At 33.1% G+C, this 24862-nt stretch overlaps 2 protein-coding genes across 3 annotated transcripts; one reads left to right on the top strand and one right to left on the bottom strand.

Annotated features, from left to right (window-relative positions):
* Positions 1-60: 60 nt before the first annotated feature.
* On the top strand, positions 61-17812 carry LOC113393203 (protein transport protein Sec24A). Of its 2 annotated transcripts, none has more exons than XM_026629975.2 (16): positions 61-257; positions 413-1799; positions 7851-7953; positions 8936-9062; positions 9708-9895; positions 11457-11610; positions 11871-12028; positions 12650-12723; positions 13696-13847; positions 14034-14187; positions 14730-14905; positions 15039-15149; positions 15392-15576; positions 15663-15877; positions 16068-16304; positions 16955-17812. In XM_026629975.2, the coding sequence occupies exons 2-16, from the start codon at positions 424-426 to the stop codon at positions 17064-17066; spliced, it is 3522 nt and encodes a 1173-aa protein (XP_026485760.2). In that variant the 5' UTR covers positions 61-257; positions 413-423; the 3' UTR covers positions 17067-17812. The 2 variants fall into 2 exon arrangements, with proteins under 2 accessions (XP_026485760.2, XP_026485759.2); XM_026629974.2 differs by having other exon boundaries at positions 62-245; positions 16955-17811.
* A 3614-nt stretch (positions 17813-21426) lies between these two features.
* On the bottom strand, positions 21427-22567 carry LOC113393368 (uncharacterized). Its single transcript, XM_026630213.2, has 3 exons — positions 22463-22567; positions 22274-22359; positions 21427-21804 (listed from the first exon to the last, which is right to left on the bottom strand). Exons 1-3 carry the CDS (start codon positions 22551-22553, stop codon positions 21538-21540), a joined length of 444 nt encoding a protein of 147 aa, XP_026485998.2. The 5' UTR covers positions 22554-22567; the 3' UTR covers positions 21427-21537.
* Positions 22568-24862: the final 2295 nt, after the last annotated feature.

The following is a 24862-nucleotide window of genomic DNA, read 5'->3' as shown; positions in this document are numbered from 1 at the left end:
AACATATTTGACGCAAATTTTATTAACAACAACGAAACGCATTTGACGTCAAAAGTCAAAAATCAATCCTTGTCACCAGTAGAGGGCGCTCAAAATCGCTCAGCCACGTAAGTCAGGGTCGTATTTTTCTTCCCAGATTTATTCTACAAAGTTATTTCCTCGTTCTGTGATAATATGTGAGAATGGTATAACAACGCAGACTTGTGCTTAAAGTTTTTTTGTGTTTTAACATCGTCCTGCCAGCGGTAAGTCCAAAAGTGCGTTTGCCCTTCCGTCATTCTTAGTGAATTAGCATTAATTAAACATCATTTTCGATATCAAGTTTATTATCAGAATACAAACAATGCTTAATTTTACTTAAAGTAATAGTAAAGAAGAAAATTATTACAAATTATTTTAACTAACTTTACAGATTCAAAAGTCATGGCCCACATACCAAATCAATATAATAATGTTCCTGGACATCAAACTTCAATGCCTGGGCCATTCCCGCAGCATAATCAAATTCCTCCGAGTCAAGTCCCCGGGCCCGTAAAACAGGATGGCAATTTTAACCCAGCATCAATAGCAGCAATGAACAGTCAAACAAATCATTTTAATCAAAGTACGAATAGTTCGCCAGCCTTTAATCACCCAGGAATGTTGCCACCCCTACCTACAAGCTTACAGTCATCGCCTATGAGACCAATGAAAACAACGGTGACTCAAAACCAATTGCAAAATATCCAGAACATTCCAGTAAATTCAGGAAGCCCGCATCCGTCTAATCCATCACCATTCCCTCCTAATATCCAGCGACCCCAAATAAATAACAATGCTCCACCTCTTATTTCGACTAGTCAGTATAATCAACCTTTTATGAATGGACCAACAACTGGGCCTATTGGAAATGTAAACCATTATCCACCAAACTCCAGCTCATTTAGTCCCACTCCACCAACAAATTTGCCTCCTACAAGCTCAAATTATGGGCCATCATCCTTGAATTCAAACTATGGAGGGAATCAAAGGCTTCCAATGTCATCCATGCCACCAGGGTATAGTCAGCCAAATGTTCCGATAAGTGGACCGCCAATAAGTGGACCTCCGCTAACTGGTCTAAGAAACAGTCCTGTGACAACTGGACCTCCTGGTAATTTACCTATGACAAATGTACCTAATATATCTGGGCCACCTGTACCACCTTTAGGCCCACCTAGAAGCAATGCAATAAATGGGCCAACTATGATGGGACCGTCTACAGCATCTGTACATAGTCAAATGGGGCCACCTAAAGGATTACCAAGTGGGCCATTATCTTTGCCAGCTGGCCCTCAGCTTAGACAACCTATGCCTCCAAATATAAACCCACCACAGCACCAGCTGAATAATGGGCCTTTAGAACAGCAAGGTTACATTGCAGGCCCACCAAATATGCCAGCTGGAAAACCTGGCTTACAAAGTGGGCCAGTCTCAGGGCCACCAATGAGTCATTCTGGTCCTGGACCTGCTAGTGGAATTAGTGGGCAGAATACCAATATTCAGAATAGATATCCTCCGATGCCATATACAAATTTGAGTCCCCAACAACAAATGCAGGTACAACAGAATATTGCAAAACAGTTTCCCACGCATAATCTTTATGGTGTAACTCAGCAAATGAGTAATTTGAGTGTAACAAAACAAGGATTTGACCAGCTGTGGGGACACCAAATGGTTGACCTTATGCAGTGTAAGAACATTTTACCAGAATACCTGGAGGAACCTCCAGAAATAAAACTTGCGCATCAATTTGCCGAGTCACCCAATTGCAGTTCAGAGTAAGTACTTTTTAAAATTGTTCTATTATTATAAGTGACCCACTGTGGCTTCACATGGGTACAAATTATTAATAAAGAAAATTATATGATATAAATATAATTTATATGATAGCAGCCTGGAATAATGTAGCTTATTACCATTGAATAAAACTTTAGATCGTTGTTCCAGAGATTACCCTCTGCTTACAAAAAAGAATAAAACTTTATAATATTAATATATATCATTAATTTATGTAATTCACTCGTAAAATAACCAGATCACAAATTTTTATTTCTTTGTCAACATTATATAATCATTAGCAATATAATTTATAAACTCAATGTTGATTTTGCAATTCTTAAAATATTCATTCATTCCTTGGTTCTGATGCTGTATCAATACAAACTTACTCACTCAGAAAATTTCCACATAGATTCTAATTATAACTCCAATTAGAAATGTCCCTATAAAGAAAGAAAACTAATTTAAGTAATAAAACATTTTTATTTTATTGATTTGTTACTGAACTTGTTTTGTTTTGCAGACAAAGGCTTTTAAATAGTAGTAGCAATACTCTTGAAAGATAACAATATTTATCTTTGCTATCTCATTCCTTATTCTATATATTTTATTCATAGATTGCATTGTTAGGTCAACTGCTTCACTTTTTGTGTGACTTTGATTTTATTGTCTCCTTAAATTTTGTATTATAAATCCTTATTATTGATATCTGCAATCTTACAACAAATTGTAATTGAGTGACTGTTATTTATTACAGATAGAATATAATAATTGTCATGCACCATAAATATAGTTAATATTATATATGGCACTTCATTCTGTTTTCGATGCAAATGAATAAATCGAAAAAAAATAATCCAACATAGTTGAATTAATATAGAAAAATCATTTACCTCTATTCATATATACATACTAAATGCATATTTTTAAAAGAAACTATTTGTAGGGTTATTGGTTTTATTACAATAAATATGTATATTAATAAAATAGGAATAAGCAGAATTTGTTGTTCTTAATCTTCTGACATGGAACTTTCAACAGTTATCGAATCATCTTAATTTATTAAAATCTACAAAACAGAGAGTTGACACAAAAAACAAGATATGAGTGTTGTATTTCAATACTTTTATATGCACAAAAATGGTGTGCTATAATGTTTTATATATTTATGAGTATAATCTATTATATAATTGATACAATAAAAAAATTGGATAATAAACTTAATTTAGAGTTAACTAAAACAAACCAATTTTTTTTTATTAAATGGCAAAAATCTATAAAGTTCACGCTAATTAGTGGAAATAATGTTGCCATAATCATTACTTTCAGTTTCCAAAAAGAGAATAAAACTAGTTGGACAGAGGCTGTTGAGGCTATGTATATTTCTATCTAAATCTAAACTATATTGTATTATTAAATGATTCTATTACTATAATTGGGGCATGGTAATATTCTGTTATTAATTCCTGCTAATGTTACTACAGACATTTTAATATATGTCATTTAATAATTTTAAATGTTTTTTTAAACAAACTGAGACAAGGTTTGGTATAAGATAAAATATTGTATAGATGATAAATATGTGATGATTTTGTATTCATTGACTTTTATGCAGGATATACAATTTTTTTTTGTAAACATGGACTTAGTATAGTCTAAAAAAGTATGTCATAATGAGCCGGTTCTAATTGGGAATATTTACATACTGTCTCTGTTTCATGAATTTACTCTAATTAATTACACTAAGTTCATATCATGAATAGGTGGTAGTATTTTTTATGCAACTAGTTCTCGCCCTCGGCTGCGCTCGCTTTTTCAGGGTGTTAGGCATAAAATAGTAGTTGTAAACTAAATTACATTCGATTCCATTCAGTGGCAGTTCCATTTGGCCGTGAAAGAGCAACTATATTTATAATATTAATTGTATCTTTTATAGTCAGCCTGAAAGTAAATATATATAATATGATTACTCAATGACCTTAAGTTTTACATTTCCCTCACCTTATTAGTATTATATAGTTTCATGTCATTTCTTCTTGGTAGACTGCTTTCCGAAATAGTGTTCGAATTAATTATGATGAGTTTAATTTTTTGAATTAAACACATGGAATACATTATCGCTACCACTTTTAATAGACTTAATTTAATAGACTTAATTACTCCTTTAAAGTTACTGTTACTTAAATTCAAAGTATTCACAGTGTAGGCAGTGAAACAATTTATCACTCACTATGGTGGAACTTATGTAAAGGAGCATGCCGAAAGTGCTGTGCCAAGTAATATAATTAATTTAATGTTTATTGGCCCTTTTAGCTGTGGTTATATAATCAAATGCATTTTAAACTATGACAATTCATGACATAACATTCAATGATAGCAAAAAATTCCTTACAATGTGGTTAAGTGTATAGACCACCAGCCTCAATTGTCTCATATTAAAATAACATGTTCTATTTAAATATTGCACAATTTATATTATTATTGACTACTAACTAATTATATTGTAGATTATACATATACTTACTACTACTACAACATTTTAAAATGACTTACATACAGCGAATCACAACTAAAACAACCGGATGTAATTAGTACAGGAATTATTTATTACATAGTTGTGGAAGAAGTAATTCTTAAGGAAAGATTTATCTAATGGGATGAAATGGGGACATATTAAATTTGATGTTTTGTCTTTTGTTAGGATAGATAAATGCAATAGCGTTTTTGAAAACCCACATCAACATCACCCAAGAGGGTGAAAATGGGGTTGAAAGTTAGTAAAGAAGTTCGTTTGTTTTCAGTGTTTATAATAGGATTGTATGGGTTTCTGAGTAATGTTTCCGATAGGATATCCGGGTACACGGCTAGTTATAATGTAATAATTAAAATTTCTAAGTAACACGTAATACTAAATGATGCTAATGTTGTTTACACCTTTAAAGACGTATCATTTTGTATGTTACCCAACAGATATTAATTTTAAGTGCTTAGTGATATGTTGATGGTGTAACTTTTCCAATAAATAAATAAATAAATAAAATAAATAAATAAATGCTTAGTGTAGCCAAATATTTAGTAAGTAGTACACGTACATACTTTCACTTACTTTATAATGTTTCGAATGAATAAAAGTGAAAGTAAACTCGATTATTTTTTTACGAATAAAACGACAATGTTAATAATTTGATGTCTATATTTAATATATCGTTTGTCAAAAACACAGCCAACATTATTGAGCCTAGAAAGCTGGAATTTGAAATAGATTTATATTAAAATGCAAGTATCTGCTAAGAACGGGTTGTTGAAAGGTTCTTTTTGTTTGGGATATGGGGGCGTATAGATCTATTTACTCATGAGGATGTGCCTCTTAAATCGCATGTTAAACTAATTAATTATAATAAAACAAACTTAACGAATCTATTGTATTTTTTGTTAGCTGTCTATTGGTTGTCTACACTAAATACATCTTGTAAGCACCAGCATCACTCGCTCATACTAATGCACGCCGATAAGAATTCACCGTGGAATGTCTTCGTGTGTGAACAGATCTATAACTTCGTATGAATTTAAGTATCGTGCGGTACAAAAGGAATTTGAAATCGTCGTTTTACAAGATTAATTTAAAGTTGTCTCCCAATGTGTACTCTAGATTTTACCGTGAAGAACCTGTAAGGAAATCAGTAGTCACTCATGTAATTAAATAAAATTTGATTATTATTAATTATCGATGGAAATTCACGAATGCTAAATCCACGCTTTTTATTTTTAGGACTTTTCGTCGTTTTTCAGAACTATATTTATATTAGGCTATCTCATAATGTATTTAACCCTTAATGGAATAAAACGCCTTATGAATCAAAATATGATGATAACATGGGATTTATATTAATTAATTGGCGATGCTAAAAGTGTTTGAGGAATTTAATTTGAAATGCAGTAAAGTTCATAAGTATCAATGACCTTATTGTAAACTTAAACTAATTACTGCTGATACGCAATTGCGTTGCGGGCATTGCACCTATATTGATAATAAAAGTGCGTATGTGTTAATACTATAATAGTAGATATTATCACAACAGTACGTTTTTGTTTTTTTTTAATGTCTGTATAACCTTATTTATTCGGCCAAGGAGTTTTGTCATGAGGCTCTTTTGTTTCTTAATTTAAATCTTTTAAAAATAATTATCTATATAATTTGAAAATCAAATAGTTGTAAATAAATATAATTATAATAATGTACAAGAGTTATATACTTTTGGAATTGTCTTTAAAAAACTTCACATTATTCATTTCATTCGACTGTTTTTAGTAATTATATGTTTCGTTGGTAATTCAATATGGCGTCTGTGCCTTTATCGTAATTGTCATTTATAAAGTTACTTTTAGTCTACATTATTGTATTACATACATACATTTTATATCTATGTATGTATGTAAGGTTCGATACAATTAAATAAAATAATACACTTGTGGGAGCGTTCATTGTCTCTGATATCTCTGTAACTAAAATCGATAATTTGTACCTGCACAATATTTATGTAAAACTTATGACCCTGTTTAAAAGCGAATCGTTTAAAAACTTTTTTTTTATATTTTATTAGTTATGTATTGTCGTGTAGATGAAGGTAGTATAATGTTACGACTACTTCTCAAGTTAATTTTGAATATTATACGGAACCTTAGGTAAATAAATTTGTATCGTAATTACCTGTTTAATACAGATATTAGCGTAAACAAGTTATATTCTTATCGATTTGTACGTTACTACTCGATTCATTAAAATAACTCATAACAGTTATTTAACAATATTATAAATGCGATAGTCTGTCTCCTTATTAATTACCTCATCACGATTAAATCACTATACCGATTCCAATAACATTTGACCTCCGATAGAGGTAGCCTGGGGTCACGTACGTGATTTACGGAATCTACGGCATAGATAAATTTGACGCATTCGAAGAAGTAAGTATAGCTAAATAAGGAAAAATATGTTGTTAAGCTTAATTCTCACTTCAAATATGAACTATTTGTAATTTTATTAATAAAAAAAGAATAATACTTTAAGCCGTATTTAAAATAAGTATTATAAAGTATCATATCAAAATTTTCAATTAATTTTTATTAAAAATCTTGACTCATTTCGACGAGTGTGCTTTATTATGATGTTGTAAGCCTTCCTGAAACATTTCGAGGATAGTCGTTCCTAAATTATTATTTTTTTATTTATTTTAAGATAAACTATGCTCCATAAACATAAAAAAAATTGTTCGGCATTTATATATTATATATATTTTATAATCTATACTAATAAGGGTTGTGCAATAAAAGGTCAAATGTCATTCTCTAATACAACTATTATCGTGTTTAAATTGGATATACTAAAGTTCAATAATGACTAATTTATAAAAAAAATAATATATATATACATATATTCTTACTTTATATAATAAAGACGATTTGTTATTTTTGTTTGTACACACTGTGGATTTACCAGTTTGATTTGAAAGAAATGCAATTGATAGTACAATTCTTGAAGAGTCTTGTACGTTGTTTAACATCATGCTACGGCCCGGGGGAGCAATTCGACAATTCTACTAACAGAATGTCCCTTTATTGTAATCGAATCGAAAACGATCCCGTTTACCTATTCAACTACACAACGATCTAGCTGCGACCGTCATTAGTAGAATTAGAAACCACAAGAACGTTTAACGCGGGCGAAAATACGCGGAGCAGCTAGTCAACGAATTGTTTTTGTATTATAGAACTATCTTTCAACCAAATTTATTCTATGCAAATTGCTTATTGTCTACTTCATTTTTTTTATTGTATTCATTATAATAAATTATTTTATTAATAATAATAATTTTAAAAATTGATTATGAACCTTATGGCGTATAATTACAGCTTCAAATTAAATAAAAGCTATCTTCATTTGACGACACACATTGCCGCGAAAGTCGCATTATAATAGTAATTTTCATAAAACTATTTATAATTTTGTAGGTACTATGAATCCAAGTTGATAATAACAACATTTTTTGCAGGATCTTCAGGTGTACAGTGAATCGCATACCGGAGTCAAATTCATTATTGCAAAAGTCCAGATTGCCCTTAGGTATCCTAATACATCCATTCAAAGACTTAAATGTAAGTATAAGTTCTGTATATAAATATAACACGAGACGAAGACAATTGTACTCTTTAGTGTTCGATTTTAATCTACTCGGTATCATAATATATGTAAACAAATATTACACGTGCATTATATGTTTATTCGAAAATGAACATTATGTTAAGGGAATAGCAATCAAGGTTGCGTATTTATATGCTGTATTGTGACGTTTCGATTCTGTTCCATCTGTGTAAATTGATTGCGTTATAAATATAAATGTAACTCCTGTTATTGCTCTTAGAACTAAATAAAGAGTTATTTTGAAACGAAATGAAATAGTTATTTTAAATATAACTATTTAATTATGTAAGCTACAGATCTTACATAATAAGATTACAGAGTTATTTGGGTTCATTAAAATTAGTTTTATTCGAAATTAATTGTTGAATGTTATACCGGAATAATTAATTTATTTTAAACACATAACTGCTGGAGTAGGTGCTGCTTCTGGTTTCAATTATAATTTTATTTGTTTCTAAAAATGTATTATTTTAAGTTTTAATCGCCATACATTGGACACTTGATGGGAAGTGGTCGTATTCCCTCATAGGCCACTGGCATTGTTGAAGCTAAGACACTTAATACACCACCGTGATATGATGTTATGGCCCTTGTGTCGGTAATTAAAATGGATTCATTTAATTCGGAATAGGATCATAAGCGTAGCAAGGGAAACCCCCTTACCACACAAAAAAAAGTTTGAAGTGTCACGAAGGGCTCACGCTTCCCCAAATTTGGGTTTGGCTGGTATAAAACGATACTAGCCTTTGTCTTGTGTCATGGCATCAAGTTCACTTTGTCGTGCCTAAACCGAAACACAACAATACAAAGTATTGTTGCTTTGCGGTAAAATAAATGATGGTTGCTACCTACATAGACTTGGATTTACACGAATCCCCCCTACCAATTGAAAGTAATTACAATTTTTAATCAATAATAACGTGTATTTGTCCATAGCATCTACCAGTAATTCAGTGTACGACGATAGTGCGGTGCCGAGCTTGTAGGACTTACATAAACCCCTTTGTCTACTTCGTGGATTCGAAGCGTTGGAAATGCAATCTTTGCTACAGAGTCAACGATTGTAAGTATAGTTTTCACAGCGAAAACGATTCGAAAGAATACGGTAACTTATATAATATTATACTTATTAATGTATTTGTTTTTTGTGTAAATAAATGTGTTGTTTTTATTACTATCATACTAATATGTTTTTTGAATGCGAAAGTTTGGATGGGTCGATGTTTGTAACTCGATCAGGCCAGAACGGCTGAACGCAACTTATTAAAATTCGGCACAGAGATAGATTGTAGTCTGCAATAGCACATAGGGTACTTTTCATTTCTTATAACTGCACAAATGTCCATCAAAAGCTTCTCATCACACACGGGCGAAATCATGGGTTGAAACTTTTTATTCATATAGAACACATTTAATAAATAGAGGTCCACATAGAAAGTGGGTGAGAAGGGCCGAAGATCGGGCTCGGGCGCGCCTTGGGGGGTTATGGCTGATTATTTTTTTTTTAATTAAAATTTAAAACACTATATATTTTTCCAGTTTTATGAAATATAATTTTTTTATTTTATAATTTATTTACGAATAAGATTATGATGATGATGAGGTCCACATCGAATATTAGTAACTTGTAAATTCCTTGGTAATTAATATTTGGCCCAAAACGAGAATTTGATATCTATTAGAACACAAATATATATAATGTTTACAGTACCAGAGGAATTCCAATACGATCCGTTAAGCAAGTCTTACGGCGATCCGTCCCGGCGGCCCGAGATCAAGTCGGCCACGATAGAGTTCATCGCGCCCAGCGAGTACATGCTCCGCCCGCCGCAACCGGCGGTCTACCTCTTCCTTCTAGACGTTTCTCAGATCGCGAGAGAGTCAGGATATTTACAGGTGACTTATATTTCATTACAAAATCGATTGAGTTTTATTTTATTACCTTCTTTTATTTCTATAAGTTCTTAATAGTAGCACATCGTTTAAAGACTAAGTACTCGGAGCGGTTTCTCCACATTAAGCGTTACTGGTCCGCCCCGTTGGTGATATTTTATAGCCTATATTTTTTATAGTCTCACAAATTGGCTATCAAATGCTAAAAGTTTTATTTTGTATATCCTGAGATTCGTGCGTTTAAACAGATATACTCTTATATACTATCTATTATACTTTATAGAAAACATGATTGTACATACTCTTACGACAGTTCCGAATCGATGCAATAAAAGTCAGGTATAACAATATTTTTATAAATATGAAGTTTGTACTAAAATATATGTTAAAATGTTATTTTTTTTTAAATATTTCTATTACACTGACTATAATCGTTTTTATATATTGTCAACCCTTGCAAGAATCCGAACGACATTAAAAAACATTTCGAATATTATCGTTTTTGATGCTGACCGTACTTAATTTTAAAATCTAAAAATATATGTAAAGTTTTTTGACGTAATTTTTTTTTGTTATTATAATTTCTCCACAGATGCGACGCTGTTATATCATATTAAAAATTGTAATACGCCTACATTTTACTGCCAGGCAGTATCAAAATCTATTTAGATAACCTCAATATTTTTTGTCTGTCGGTCAAATGTCATATATACAAATATATATGTATAATATTAATGTAACTACCGTCATGGTCACTAGCCTTGTTGCCCCATCTCAAATTTCTATTGTATTCTAATATAGAATGTGCGTAATATAAATCATCTCAAATGATATCAATTTAATTTTACTGTGATTTTATATTTGGAGTGACAATCGATTTTGGACTTTATTGTTCTATCCAATAAGCTCATTTAGAAAATCACGTGAATCTAACTTCATCGCCCAAAGATCGCAGTTTCAAATCTCAAGGCAATCAATTCACCTACGGCGTTTAATTTTTTTTTTATTCATTTCTTCGGGGTAAAAGGAGACCTGCTAGGAATCCTGCGTGTGTCGGATGAAATATCGTCGCATCTGTGTTCAATCATTCTCATAAGCTCCAAACCATCTCTTTAAAAGGTGTTTGTGCAATAAATGTAATAACTTAAACCTTAAACTTATTAAGTTTAAGTAAGAAAATTTATGGATATTAAATTATCAAATTCCACCAAATAGGAAGATATATCAAAGGTACGGAAAAAAATATATTTTGTTTATGTTAAGAACAGTAGCAATGCCCCCATTATAAGGAATTACTAATATTCATATTTAGCTTAAAGCTTGTGTTAGGAGTGGGAACGACAATAGCCCAAAGTCTATTCAGCGACTTTGTACCTCTTTTGGTGGCCCTTAAAACGTTGCGCTACAGACTCTTCAAAATATGTAGAGATTATAAGTAAATAAAAAAGAGTTATGGCCTATGTATTTACCAATGTGTTAAGTCCAGGGAAAGGCGTTAGACGTTCTGTGTGCTGTTCAGCTCGTGTGCGATTATCCGTCCTTATGTATACTTATGTATATACAGGTCGTGTGCGAAACACTGAAGACAAACCTGGAGCAGCTGCCGGGCGACGCGCGCACGCAGATCGGCTTCATCTGCTACGACGCGCACGTGCACTACTACCTAATGAGCGAGGGCCTCACCAGGCCCAAGGAGATGACCGTGTTGGATATTGATGGTGTGTAATTTATTACACAAATGTATTTGCATTTGTACATATATTTACTGTATTATATTCAACTGTCACATCGATCGAGCCGTATGAGTCAGCCCAGCATGAATGTCAGCAAGTCCAATAAATTGACCGGTAGCAGTGGAATTAGGAACTTGGTTATAATTAATCACTGTGCCTGTCATTTGTTTTTTTTTTATATATTTTTATTATGTACATAAATTGTACTGTGAATCGTATTCCTAAACGTATATTTTTCTTTGCAGAGATATTTCTTCCATCACCGGAATCGTTGCTAGTGAACTTGGGCGAATACAAGGACATGGTCAAGGAACTGTTAACTATATTACCGCAGCGTTACTCCACTCCCGGTGTTCCGGCCTCCGCGCTAGGTGCAGCCCTACAGGCCGCTTATAAGCTTATGGTAAATATATACTAACATAACTTTTATTTAATAGTGGAGTAGATTAACTACCAGGCCCGTCTTAATCCAGAGCACAGGGGGTGCATAAAACCCAGCCCCGAATTGGGGGGCGCCTAGCCGATGATGGTCAGGTTTTAGAACATCGGCGTGGTGCCCCAAGAGGTCTATTAAAATATATATTTAGGGGGGAGTTAAGATGTGCAGCGAATGTCCAGTTTTCCCCGGTAGAATCGGCATTCCTAGTGGCTCTTTATTCAATATATTATAGTAAATTGATGATTCAAAAGTGCTAGTAAGAGCCTACTTACCTTATCTTTATAAATACTTAGTTTTTTTAAACTTTTTTGTTAATTGAAACCTCGTCTTATTGTATTGAAGAATCGATTCAATAATTTTCTAAGGGTAGTGTTTGAAAGTGTAGTACAAAATTGGTTTAGGGGATAAGAGTATTTGTATTTGATGAGATTTTGCAGGATTTACCAGTTTGTACATTTAGAGCGCATTGAACATTTTCCCTTGTGCATGTAATTGAGTCATTAATATTATAAATATTCCAAATTACGAAAGGCCATATTATTTTTTTGTATTAAATGTAATCTAATAAGCATTTTTCTATTACAGGCTCCCACTGGGGGACGAATTACAGTTTTCCAAACCTGTCTACCTAATATTGGACCAGGAGGATTACATTCAAGGTAAACAATTTATTTAATTTGAGTAATAAGTTTTAAAGAAGTACATTAAAATACTCAGTACATAGAAATGACTTCAAAAAACCAGATACATGCATTTCTAGTATTCATTGACTATATAACCTATTAATTTAATAAATTAATAGGTTATTTGACTGGTTTTTAAAATCCATTTTATATTATTTACTAGAGGATAAGGAACCCCGTAAAAGTTGTTTTTTTTTAATTCTAGTACATATTTGCTGAAAAAATCGAATTAAAATTCCATATTTAAATAGCGCGCGAAAACGCTACTTTGACAATATAGCGCTGCAATGGGGTCGGTGACGTCACTTGCCTGTATTGTAACCTGTGGCTCATATAATCCACATACAGCAGGCAAACAAGCTTAACAAGCAAGTGGCGTCATCATAAACCCCACCTATCAGGAGCGTTTTGTGTCACGTGACAAACGTTTAAAAAAATGCATTTTTATTTATGGATTTTTGAATAAATTAATTATTATTTTCAACTTTCGTTAATAAATAACCATTTTTAAACTCATAATATACACTGATTACAATAATTGATTCATTTATTTTTCGCATTGTCAAATAGCCTATTGTCTAGTTTCTATAGTGGCTAGCTTTCAACATTGATTCGGTCCAATAAAAAGTTATTGAGAAACCCTCAGTAGCCCAGTGTCGAAATTTTTGACAATGATTACACCTCAGTGCTTCGAATAGTCCATTACGCCTGTTAGTCTTGCTTCTGCATACTTTCCGATCTTATCAGATTTGCCGCCTCATCAGATTCTGGCAGTAAAAAGAGCACCTTGGGTTTGTGCACTATAATATGTCCTATGATGTTTTGGCCAGTCTCGCATGAGATGGGATATCATAGCCAAACGCGATCAGGAGGACATAATAAGTATTATTGACTGTAAGACGAGCTGTAAGTCTTCGATCATAGTTTATAAATGTAATTTTATTTCAGAGAGGATCCAAACGCTCGTTCTTCTAAAGACGTGGCCCATCTGAATCCAGCGACTGATTTTTTCAAAAGGATAGCTTTGGACTGTAGTGGGGCACAAGTTGCAGTAGATCTCTTCCTTCTAAGCTCACAGTACTGTGACCTGGCAACCCTCAGTAAGACATACAAATACTATATTTATAAAAAAAAATATCTAGACTGAATTTGATGTAACTTGTTGACAAAAGGAATAGATAATAAAATACGCAGGCGTTGTTTACGTGGAATTTATTTTTTATTTGTTGATTTCTTTTAATATAATTGTGTCGTAGTGAAAATGTTACAATTTAAATTGGTTTCAGGTGGAATGAGTAAATTCAGTGCAGGCACAGTCTATCACATCCCACTTTTCCGAGCTCAGCGGCCGTGGCAAGCGGAGCAGTTAACTCAAATGTTCACGAGATATCTCACTAGGAAGATAGGTTTTGAAGCCGTCATGCGGGTTAGGTGTACTAGGTAAGAAGTTTATATGTACTTACTTAAAAATGAGCCCTGTAATTTCAAACAATATAGAATAAACAACCCCCCCCCCCTTTTAACAATCCAAAGGGATATATTATTGTGTAACTATCAATGTTATCAGTTTTTAGCCCCTAAACCTAGTACGGTAGCCGAAAACTAGCCCATCAGTAATTCTGAGGATTTGATTCATCAGGATAGTTGGCACGAAGTACAGGCGGCCAGCCATGAAAATGTATCTTTTCATTAGTGTAAAACACAATGCGACTACAGTATTTGAAAAATGGCGTATATTCAAGTAAATGATGAATCAGATCAGATTTAGTACAGCTAGCTAGTTCCTGGAATGCGTTTTAAATTATACGGATTAATAACGCGTGAACGCATAGACTACGGACAAAAATAAGCATTAGTTTCATTTATTTTGTCTAATTTCTCTTAAATAATATAATATCAAATTCAAAATATAATAAACTCTTAATATATTAGTTTATAGCATTTAAAATCAACATTAGATACAACTATGAATCGAATTGCAGGGGAATTTCGATACACACGTTCCACGGCAACTTCTTCGTGCGCTCCACGGACCTGCTGTCCCTCCCCAACGTGTCTCCCGACGCGGGCTTCGGCATGCAGCTCACGATAGAGGAGTCGTTGTCGGATCTGCAACAAGTGTGCTTCCAGGCTGCTCTACTTTATACTAGTAGTAAAGGTACTTATCTGATTGTGATTTATGTTTTTGTTTATACTTGAAAAATTTTTAGTTAAAATTAGCCTAATTAATATAAAATGTTGCCAATATAATAAATTATTTTAGCAAATAATTTTTCGTTTATTTCTTGCAGGCGAACGAAGGATACGCGTCCACACATTAGCTTTACCAATAGCAAATACCTTGCCAGATATTTTACACGCTGCGGACCAACAGTGTATTATAGGGTTACTCAGTAAAATGGGTAAGTTTATTAGTTGAATGTCTAAAATACTTACTTTTAGATCACACGCTTTTATTTCTATTTTACATATGTAATAAATTCTGCGCCCTGTATTGCAAGAGTGTCGACACTCTTCGTTTCTCCTATGTTTTATGGTTCTCGATCAAATTGGAAACAGTACCTTTCAATTCATTTATAATAAAGTTAATTAGCACTATTACTAAAAACGTTTCGAATACAACACGACTGGATGTGGTCCCCAGCCGTGGACCGCTGCGTGTCGGCGTCCATGTCGGAGGCCAAGGAGGCGCTCATCAACGCGGCCGTGGACATGCTGAGCGCGCACCGCCTGGCGCAGAACCTGCCGGCCGGCGCCGCCGCCGCCGCGCTGCACGCGCCCGCGCCGCTGCGCCTGCTGCCGCTCTACGTGCTCGCGCTGCTCAAGCGGGTGAGCGACCTTCGGCTGTCTTGAGTGAGACCATTCGGAGACCGACGAGGCATCTGACAGTACAAGCGTATCGACATCCGTTTCAGAAAGCGTTCCGCACGGGCACGTCGACGCGGCTGGACGAGCGCGTGGCCGACATGTGCCTGATGAAGTGCGCGCCGCTGCCCGCGCTGCTGCGCGTCGTGCACCCCGACCTCTACGCGCTGCACGCGCTGCCCGCGCACGCGCACGCGCACGCGCACGCGCACGCCGACGCGCCGCCGCCGCCGCTGCCGCCGCGCCTGCAGCTCTCCGCCGAGAGGTATCGCCCTGTGACGCTCGCACCCATAGATGCTATTCATATCGTTAAGAGGACAGACACAAACATACACAGAGGACATTTTTTTGATGAATTTAATTTAGCAAAATCAAGTGGTCGACCGAAAATTTAATAGTTCACATTCATAAATATTAAACTGCAACGGGCGAGTAACACATAGCGATTGTTACAGGATAAGCATGAATGGGGCGTATCTCCTGGACGACGGCGAAACGATGATAATATACGTGTGTCACGGCGTCAGTCCCGCCTTCCTGTCGGAGACGTTCGGTGTGGCCGCCTTCAGTCAGTTGCCGGATGAAGCTAGAAGTTTACCTAAAGTCGAAAGCGAAGGGAACGAGCAGTTACATGCGCTTATAGAAAAATTAAACGATGACCGACCCTATCCAGCTAGTATACTTATTCTTAGGTGAGAAACGACATATAAATTTTACGTATATAGAACAACCCCATCTTAATCCGTGGCTTTCATTGAGCCGAGTAAGGGAATTTTTGCTAAGAGCATCTTCCGTTGGCTAATTAAGTTCCTCCTCCACTTGTACAGTGTCAGGAACCTAACATTCCTATCATCTCATTATCTGGCAGGATGCCTTATGTATGTCTGCTAAATTCAGTCCATTAAATTTAAACAAGCATTAGCCAAAGATAAGCATTCGTATTCATAAACATAAATTCCTCTTCAGGGCCACAGATACATTATAAAGAATTCTCATGAGTAATAAAAATTAAATACACATATCCAAACAAACATATTTTAAATAATTTATATATCGTTTGCTGAAATAGCTAACAGCTAACAGATGAATATTTCAAGCGATTGAGAATGGTTAAATCTTAATGGTAAGGAATATCAAAACAACTAAAAATATAAGTGTCAATACAGGCGTAACGAATTGACGTTGTAAGGGATGGTTAATATTTCTTATAGTGGCAATTTCTGTGGTGACCATCAGGTGACCCATTTACTAATCTGCCTATCTATTTACATAAAAAAATAACATAACAAGTATATAAAAATATTTATTTGACATGAGTGTATATTGTGTAATTTAATTACAGGGATAATTCACCATCACGCCAGCTATTCACAGAACGTCTCATCGAAGACCGAGTGGAGTCAGCATTCTCTTACTACGAATTCTTACAGCATATTAAGACACAAGTGAAATGAGTGAGTAAGTGAGTGAGTGACTTGAGCCTTGGACGTTGCTTGAGTTGCCAAAGGTTAATGTGACACTGCCCTAACTTGTTAACAATTTCGGTATTCCGTTTCGATATGTTCCAGACATAGGACCAGGGATACGAATCTGACGTTTAAGTTGTCGCGCGTATAACTTTTTTTTTTTTAATTTAATATTATCTTGTTGCACGCTCAATCAATACAGATCTGTATTGAAGCGAAATATCACGTTCTTAATTAAAAAAAATAATGAATTGGTATTTATTGTGCACGAAAATGTATTAACTATTGCGCAAATGTTTTGTAAAATATTGCAAAGAAATTAAGCTTATTGCACGACAACTAATACAAATATTTTGCCGAAACGTTCCCTCTTCTCTACAGTAATAAATAATTTTGTAAAAAAATCGGAAATTATTATAAATACATGTTGTAGGCAATGTATCGCTTTGTGTGTGAGATTTAGATCAACGCAATGTGACATCAGTTTATGGGAATAAATATTTTTTTTTACAAAGCTTTTACTTTTCACTGTTAACTGAATCCATATTATCAAGAAAGCTGTGAATATGATATGAAATTAATTTTAAACGGACAATATTGTAACAGTAGCCATATAGTGAAAATATTATAACTGTGTCGCTCAGAAATCAGTCACGAAGCAATTAATTACATATTTACCGATGAAAAGTCTTTGGACTTTGAATAGTTAAGATTATGTGTAGTAACCTTTATGTTGGAAAAAAAACCTGGAGTCAATGAAAAATTTATATATTTTTGTCGTTTATATGTACATAGGTGACATTAATATATAGTTGTTTATTCATTCAGCAGGATGACTGTATTTATCACAAATATTTATCTTTCTATATTTTAATATTTTCTATGGCTCTAATCGAAAATATCAACTTTGCATTAATCTTTAAGGGTCATCGCCTTCAACGACACTTGCTACAACTTCAGAGAGGCATAGTTATAATGTTTCGAATGAACCAAGTAGAAGCAATAAAATGTAATTAATGAATTTATATTTCTAGTTACATAGTTACAAATAATTTCGTCTCGTTATGAATTCTATTTAATAATTCGTCAGTTTTTATTTCACTATTGATAATAGTCATTTAGCATGTTGGTATGTAAGTAAATAAAATCGATATTTTATACACGGTAATGGAAATCGATTTGTCTAACGTCAAAGTAGGAAGTGGCTTCATACAACCAGTGATACCATATTAAAAAAAGTAGGTATTTGATTTATCATTACCAGCTTCAGAGTTATAGAAGAAAATATAACAGATATATTTTGTAATGATTAATAAAATTATATGAATTATAATTAATTTCGATAATTTTCATGACGATCTAAATATTTTACACGGTATAGTATTATTAGATAGATAATAAAAAAAAAGGTTAATCCGAGATGTCGGACGGAATGTCGATTTTCGTTTATAACGGTCGTGTCATTTTTTTACTCGTTAAAATTAAATTTCATAGTTTGAAAATATTTGTATAGAAAACTTTTTTTTAATTTATGTTTAGGGCTGTATCACGAATATTTCTTTAAAATTAATGCAATAAAATGTTTTCGGTAAGTATATTATGTTACTGGTAATTTTAATATTATTTATGTGTATTCGATATTCGATTGTAAATTGATTAACATTGGATGGTTTTAAACGAGTTGGCTCCTTAAACATTGGTTATATATATTTTAAAACTAATTATTATAAACATATCGCATGTAATACTTTATTTATCACTGACCGCTAACTAAACAAAAAAGAAACTTATTTTCGTCATCATCGTACAATAAAATGATTTTAATTAAAAGCAATTTAAAAGATAATTTCTTCTACTTTCGTTGCATTTACGAAATTATTTCCCAAGCCAATATTTATATTTTGTAACAACTTTTTCGACGCAAAAAAAGTTTTAATATGTCAGAGTGCAAAAACATTATTTTTTTAAATTTGTTGAATGTCAGTTTTCGGAGCGATGAGAGAAGTTTTGCCTAAGATTACAATGTGACGTTTCAACTGTCACGTGTTACTAAAACTTTGAATTATTATAAAACTAATTTATTATGAAAATTAGCGTATTATAAAATTGAGCTCGTTCATTACAATTTTCCACGCGATATTGTTTTTCTCTAAGACATAAAGGAAAAATAGTTAATAAAATAAGAACAAGTCACTTGTTTAAAAACGTATTTAAACATTTACCGTTTAAAGCAGGCATTTGTTGTAACGAATCTTGTAAGTTTTTGTGAACAATTATATACAAATCGTGATCAACTATAGTTAGATGGTAAAGAATAAATGTAACAGCTTGTAAATGGAAAGAAACATTAATCAAATCTTTAATACTGTAAGTCTGTCTGCCTGTTACTATTTCCACTGAATCGAATCTTTACATAATATATTACTTTTTTTTATCTTGATTGAGTAGTGCTGTTGGCCCTACTGGCCTTTACCTTTACGGTGACGCTGCACCGAACGTTGGGGCGAGTGTTAAGACTCTGACTTAAGGTGAACCCTTTTGGGCTCGAGAGTGACGTTCATCCTGAGGGTGTCTCCTATGAGATCGCACCTCGGCTCAGAACGTAGTCGGTGCGGTGTGAATTTTAGTACTGATAGAATTTACTGACATCACGGCCGCCTCCGTGACGTCGCTAGTCTGGGTCCTCGTTTCCGCCGGAAACGCTGTGAGTGTGAGTTGTGTAGTGTGGTGGTTTTCCCTACCAATGGCACGTTTGCGATAGTGAAGTTATCGTCGTTGTCGTTCAGGACGTGCATAGGTCGCCTGAGTCTGTTAGGATATTACTTTTATAATTAGCCTTTTTTTTTTAACTTCCACGATGACATATGAAACTCGGAAAGAGAGTGCACCCCTGTTACGCGCACACTCGCACTGTAACATGTCCTGCGTCGTCGATTGGTCGCCCTTAAGATTGGTCGCAGTGACCAAAATCGTCTGAAAGACAGCAATCTATCAATATTGAATATCATTGATGCTTTAGATCTCGACCAATGTTGTGTAAATTTTAAAGCAAAGTTGTTCATTTACCTTTACTTCTACTATAGGAGGATTTACGAGTTAAAGTAAATAATAATTACGCACTTTTAATTAAATAGTGACTTGTTCTGTGTAAAGTGCTTCGTACCTTATGTCGTTCCAATAGAGAACAATTTTCTGTCAATTTATTGTTATTAAAGTGTATTTTAAAATTATTTCCAAAGAAATTTTCGGTTATCATTGGGTTGTTAATATTGTATATTTAAAACTTATTTCTAATTTTTTCTTTAATTTGATAAACAGTTTTGTTCGAAATTAAACTTATTTAATATGTGAAAATTATTAAGATATGAATTGGATATTTGTATAAATAAAGGTTCTTCCGATAGGACCAGCGACAATGTAAATAAAACAAATGAAAAAATCTATGATCATATTATACAATATTCAAAAAGTTTTAAAATGTATACATCACAGTATATTTGCTGACCGAATGTAAATTGCTATGAGAGTAAAGGATCACAGACATGCGCGGCCAAGCGGAGTTAGAACTTGACATACATCCTGTAAAGCTACGACCACACCTGCAAGATACAGCGATTACAATATACAAAATGATATACTTGTTCTAGTTATTTTCTTCGGCCATTCCTACTTCGTTTGATCGCACAGGTGTTGTCGATCCTTAATGGTTTTATAATAAGATTGGTTAACTGTTGTCTGTTCGTGATCGATGTATGATTTTACATATAAAATAAATGTATTTAATTTATTGTTAGCGGACTGAACTCGGGAGCCTTGTAACTTGTTTCAATATAACAAATCAAAAATCATTGTTGTTTTATTTTTAATTACCTTCATTATAATGGTTGTTGGCCATGATATACCAATAATGACGAATTTCAAGCACAACTGTACATACGTAACGTTTTTTTTTATTTGACTGTATTTAGGTTTTTATTTAAAGTCCCGCTTGTCGAACGACTGTCTCGTCTCGTTCAGAATTGTCTTGTGATACAATTGTGGCCGTTGCTTTACGATCTTAATCTTGCTTGAAGATCAATATTTTCCAGTGTTAGGTTAGAGGAAGGCCTTATATTCTTAGACTATACATAATAATAATAATTATTATTATGTTTTTCAACATAATATAATGATGATAATCGAATGTTTTTGTTGTGTTGTTCTTATTTTGGTTTAAATTTTCGTAATTAAACTAACGAAACCTTCCAAAACATTTTATTAAAAATTATAATATGTATAATAAATGGAATTGTTATGCCAATAGAAGCCAAATATGGCTCATTTTTTTTATAGTTTCTTTTTTGAGTGACACTGGCTATAACTTAATTAATTCATTCCTTGAGGGCAGTCTTTCTTTTCAATATTTAATGTAAAATGTTATTTTGAAGATTAAATCCACCTCGGTTTAGCAACGACCATATTAATTATTTTCAATCACTTCCATGCACGACTCGCATTCTAAACAAGTATCGAAACTTCCGTCAAAATTGAACGGCCAGTAGTCTTTCGGAGAGTATTCGCTTCTTCTAAATATTTGATCTTCAATTAGTGCCCAGGACCAGAGGTAACTTCGTGCTCTTAGGAATTTAGCTGATGATTCAACAACGGCATTTATAGCTCGACGACAGACTGAGTCGCGTTCCGCAGCCGCGTTGAATAAGAGATTGTTTATGTTGCACCTGAATACCTGAAATGTTTAACTGTTTACGTGCAAAAGTTAATTTTACTAAAATTAACTTTAATTATTACTTCAAAGGCTGAGCTTGGCTATTTATTTTTATGATATAGGCCATTTGGTGATAAGTGGTCACCACCTCCAATAGACAATGACGCTGTAAGAAATATTAAACATTCCTTACATCACCAATATGCCAAAAAAAAAATTGGGAACTAAGATGTCGTGTCCCTTGTGCATGTATGTACACTCGCTCACTCACCTTTCAAACCGGAACACAAAAATAAAGTATACTGCCTTTTGGCGGTATATCTGATGAGTGGGTGGTACCTACCCAGACGGCTAGCACAAAGCCTTACCACCAAGGAATTCCAAGGAGTGGTTGGAACATTATATTTCTGTATATCCATGTAAAAATGATTTAAAATTCATGCACAAAGACAAGCAACGGTAATACATTAATATTGTTTATGATTCTTACCTCATGTCCACACATTTCCAACATGCAATAATTTATATATTCTACAGGAACGAGATCTACACGAAAACCCAATCTTTGAAGATATTCTATTAAAAAAATAGACAATATGTTTAAAATTACGATTAAAATTGATTTTAAAATACATTTAGCATTATAGTGTTGCATAATACTTAAACTATTTTCACTTACCTCGTATGCCACATAATTTTTGTGGTTTATATGAAACTGTGCCAAACGATTCGTTCGGTCCATAGTAGATCCTAACATATTGCATCGACATTATCACAGAAATATTTTCATTTGTTGATTATGATTATTTGAAAATTCAAAATATGTTGTAAAACGACTCAAGGAACAGATAAAAAATATCCATAACTGTCATCTTCTACATGTCTTCAATACAATAAATAAATTGTAACAATGCTGATATTGCCAGCTTTAAACACCAATATACTATTAATATTAAGACAACTTGATATAAGCTGTCAAAATGTTAAAAAATATTATTGCATAATTTAATACTAATTTATTATCTTTCATTTTGTTAATTTTTCACACTAACCAATTTATATATTTACTCATAAGAAAATTCGACGTTATTAGAATTTACATTCTTTTTTTTATGTGGCATTTGAATTTCAATAAAATAACGTATGCGTTGCTCATGTAAGATATTTACTGAGTCAAAATCGTGACCTCCGTGAGTTGCTCTTATCCGGGGTAAATGTGTAACTCGTTTTAATTCCGACCTCATCTTCCTCTCACTCTCATTTTTCGAGTTGGGACGTTAAGACAAGGATGATGATTTTTATAACGCGATTTAGTTTGTATTATAGTATTTTTTTATATATTTTTATTTAATAAAATAAACACAGCGTATGATAATTATACCTAAAGGTTTTCCGTAGTATATCAATATTCAACATTTAATTTTCTAAATATAAATATAAATAAAAGAATAACATACTTAAGTACAATTATTTGATGTTATCTTATTGGATATGCAAAATAGAAATAGAAATGAATAATAAAATATTCGAATTGCCGAGAGATTATAGTCCATACTATAATCTCTCGGCAATAAAGGATATTAACTATATTGCCGTCAATATAGTCCACGAATATCTTTTATTATTTTTCCATATGTTTTTCTTTTGCTATATAATAATATGATATTTAATACGCGACTATAACATTATAGTTATATTTTTTATTTTTCCTTATGAGTAACTTTCGTCCATAGAAGCATTACATGAAGTGTTATCCATCCTTATAAAAAAAATTACTCTTATTTATTTGCTCACTCAATCTGAAAATTAAATTAGGGTGAACTATTTTAGATCACTCTATCTTTTCTTAAGTGAGCTCAGCTCTTATACAAATTATATATGTATGATAGAATATTTTTTATGATTATATAAATGACATTTAAATAAAACAAAGCTTCTTTCTTTCGCAGGTTTCCGAAGCGGTTTGATATTTGAATTGAACCGGTAAATTTTTGCCAATAAATAAGCAAGTGTTACGTTTCTATATTGAATAAATATTTGGTATTTTGACTTTAACAGCGAAGAGGGAAATAACACGTTAAAACTGTATTATATTTGTCAACGTATACCTCCTAACCATTAATCCAGCCCAGTGATTAGAACGCGTGCATCTTAACCGATGATTTCGGGTTCAAACCCAGGCAGGCACCACTGAATTTTCATGTGCTTAATTTGTGTTTATAATTCATCTCGTTCTTGGCGGTGAAGGAAAACATCGTGAGGAAATCTGCATGTGTCTAATTTCAACGAAATTAAACACAAGTCAACGTGAGTATGAAATAATTTGTGCGCATCCTTGAGCGTATGTAAGTAAATATTGGCCTGGTTTGGAATTTAACATCTTACATGACTCAGAATATTTATGGTTTCATCATGAGTTTCCAGTCGAATCAGGGAGGTAGTCAAAACAGGTAATCGGTTGGAAATTTTTTGTTAGGGTGTTAGTTGTTTTTGTGTTGGTTGTAAAATAAACAGCTTAAGCATTAGAACATACGTTTGCTATTAAAAACTGTCAGGAATTATAAGAAAACAAAAAAAAAAATATTATAATTACTTCTTTGTCTTTGACAAAGAACTTGGCTTTATTATCTTTATATCCGATAATCGAACTGTGCACATTCTTTATTTTTATTCAATTTACTACCAGACTCTGGCCAAATCTCTCTCCTCGGTGTTTGTATAAGGGTTATGTATTGTTCAGGTATAGATCGGCGAGGTCTTCAAGAATTTTTAAACTTATTTTATGACCGAGTTGTCATTATAGTTTTAATTTTGAGGATGTTCATTTATCAAAACCAATGGGTTATACTCTTAATATGAATGTTACTGAAAGCATGCATATACTCGTACATCAAAAACATGTATTGATTTTTCTGCTGACCAAAACAGTTGTCAGAATCAAAGCATACATAGTCATAATCATAAACTTGATCTAAGCGTACATAGGGACAGACAGACAGCGGAAAACGACGTTTTATACTACGTAGTGATAATTACTACTATATGTATCACCGTCGGACTCACAATAGATTTTTAAGTT

This window comes from Vanessa tameamea, chromosome 6 (assembly GCF_037043105.1).
Source record: "Vanessa tameamea isolate UH-Manoa-2023 chromosome 6, ilVanTame1 primary haplotype, whole genome shotgun sequence".
NCBI classification, from domain to species: Eukaryota; Metazoa; Arthropoda; class Insecta; order Lepidoptera; family Nymphalidae; genus Vanessa; species Vanessa tameamea.
Note: the sequence above shows the minus strand (reverse complement) of the source record. Positions and strands in the feature narration are given on the sequence as shown.

What these genes read in the sequence shown, in the direction of transcription:
- LOC113393203 (XM_026629975.2), top strand. Translation starts at nt 424, where the DNA reads ATGGCCCACATACCAAATCAATATAATAATGTTCCTGGACATCAAACT. An exon ending in GAGAGTCAGGATATTTACAG is followed by an intron (nt 9,896 to 11,456) that starts GTGACTTATATT and finishes ATGTATATACAG; the next exon opens with GTCGTGTGCGAAACACTGAA. An exon ending in GACCGTGTTGGATATTGATG is followed by an intron (nt 11,611 to 11,870) that starts GTGTGTAATTTA and finishes TTTTCTTTGCAG; the next exon opens with AGATATTTCTTCCATCACCG.
- LOC113393368 (XM_026630213.2), bottom strand. Translation starts at nt 22,553, where the DNA reads ATGTCGATGCAATATGTTAGGATCTACTATGGACCGAACGAATCGTTT. An exon ending in AAAATTATGTGGCATACGAG is followed by an intron (nt 22,360 to 22,462) that starts GTAAGTGAAAAT and finishes TTTTTTTAATAG; the next exon opens with AATATCTTCAAAGATTGGGT. An exon ending in TGGAAATGTGTGGACATGAG is followed by an intron (nt 21,805 to 22,273) that starts GTAAGAATCATA and finishes TAAACATTTCAG; the next exon opens with GTATTCAGGTGCAACATAAA.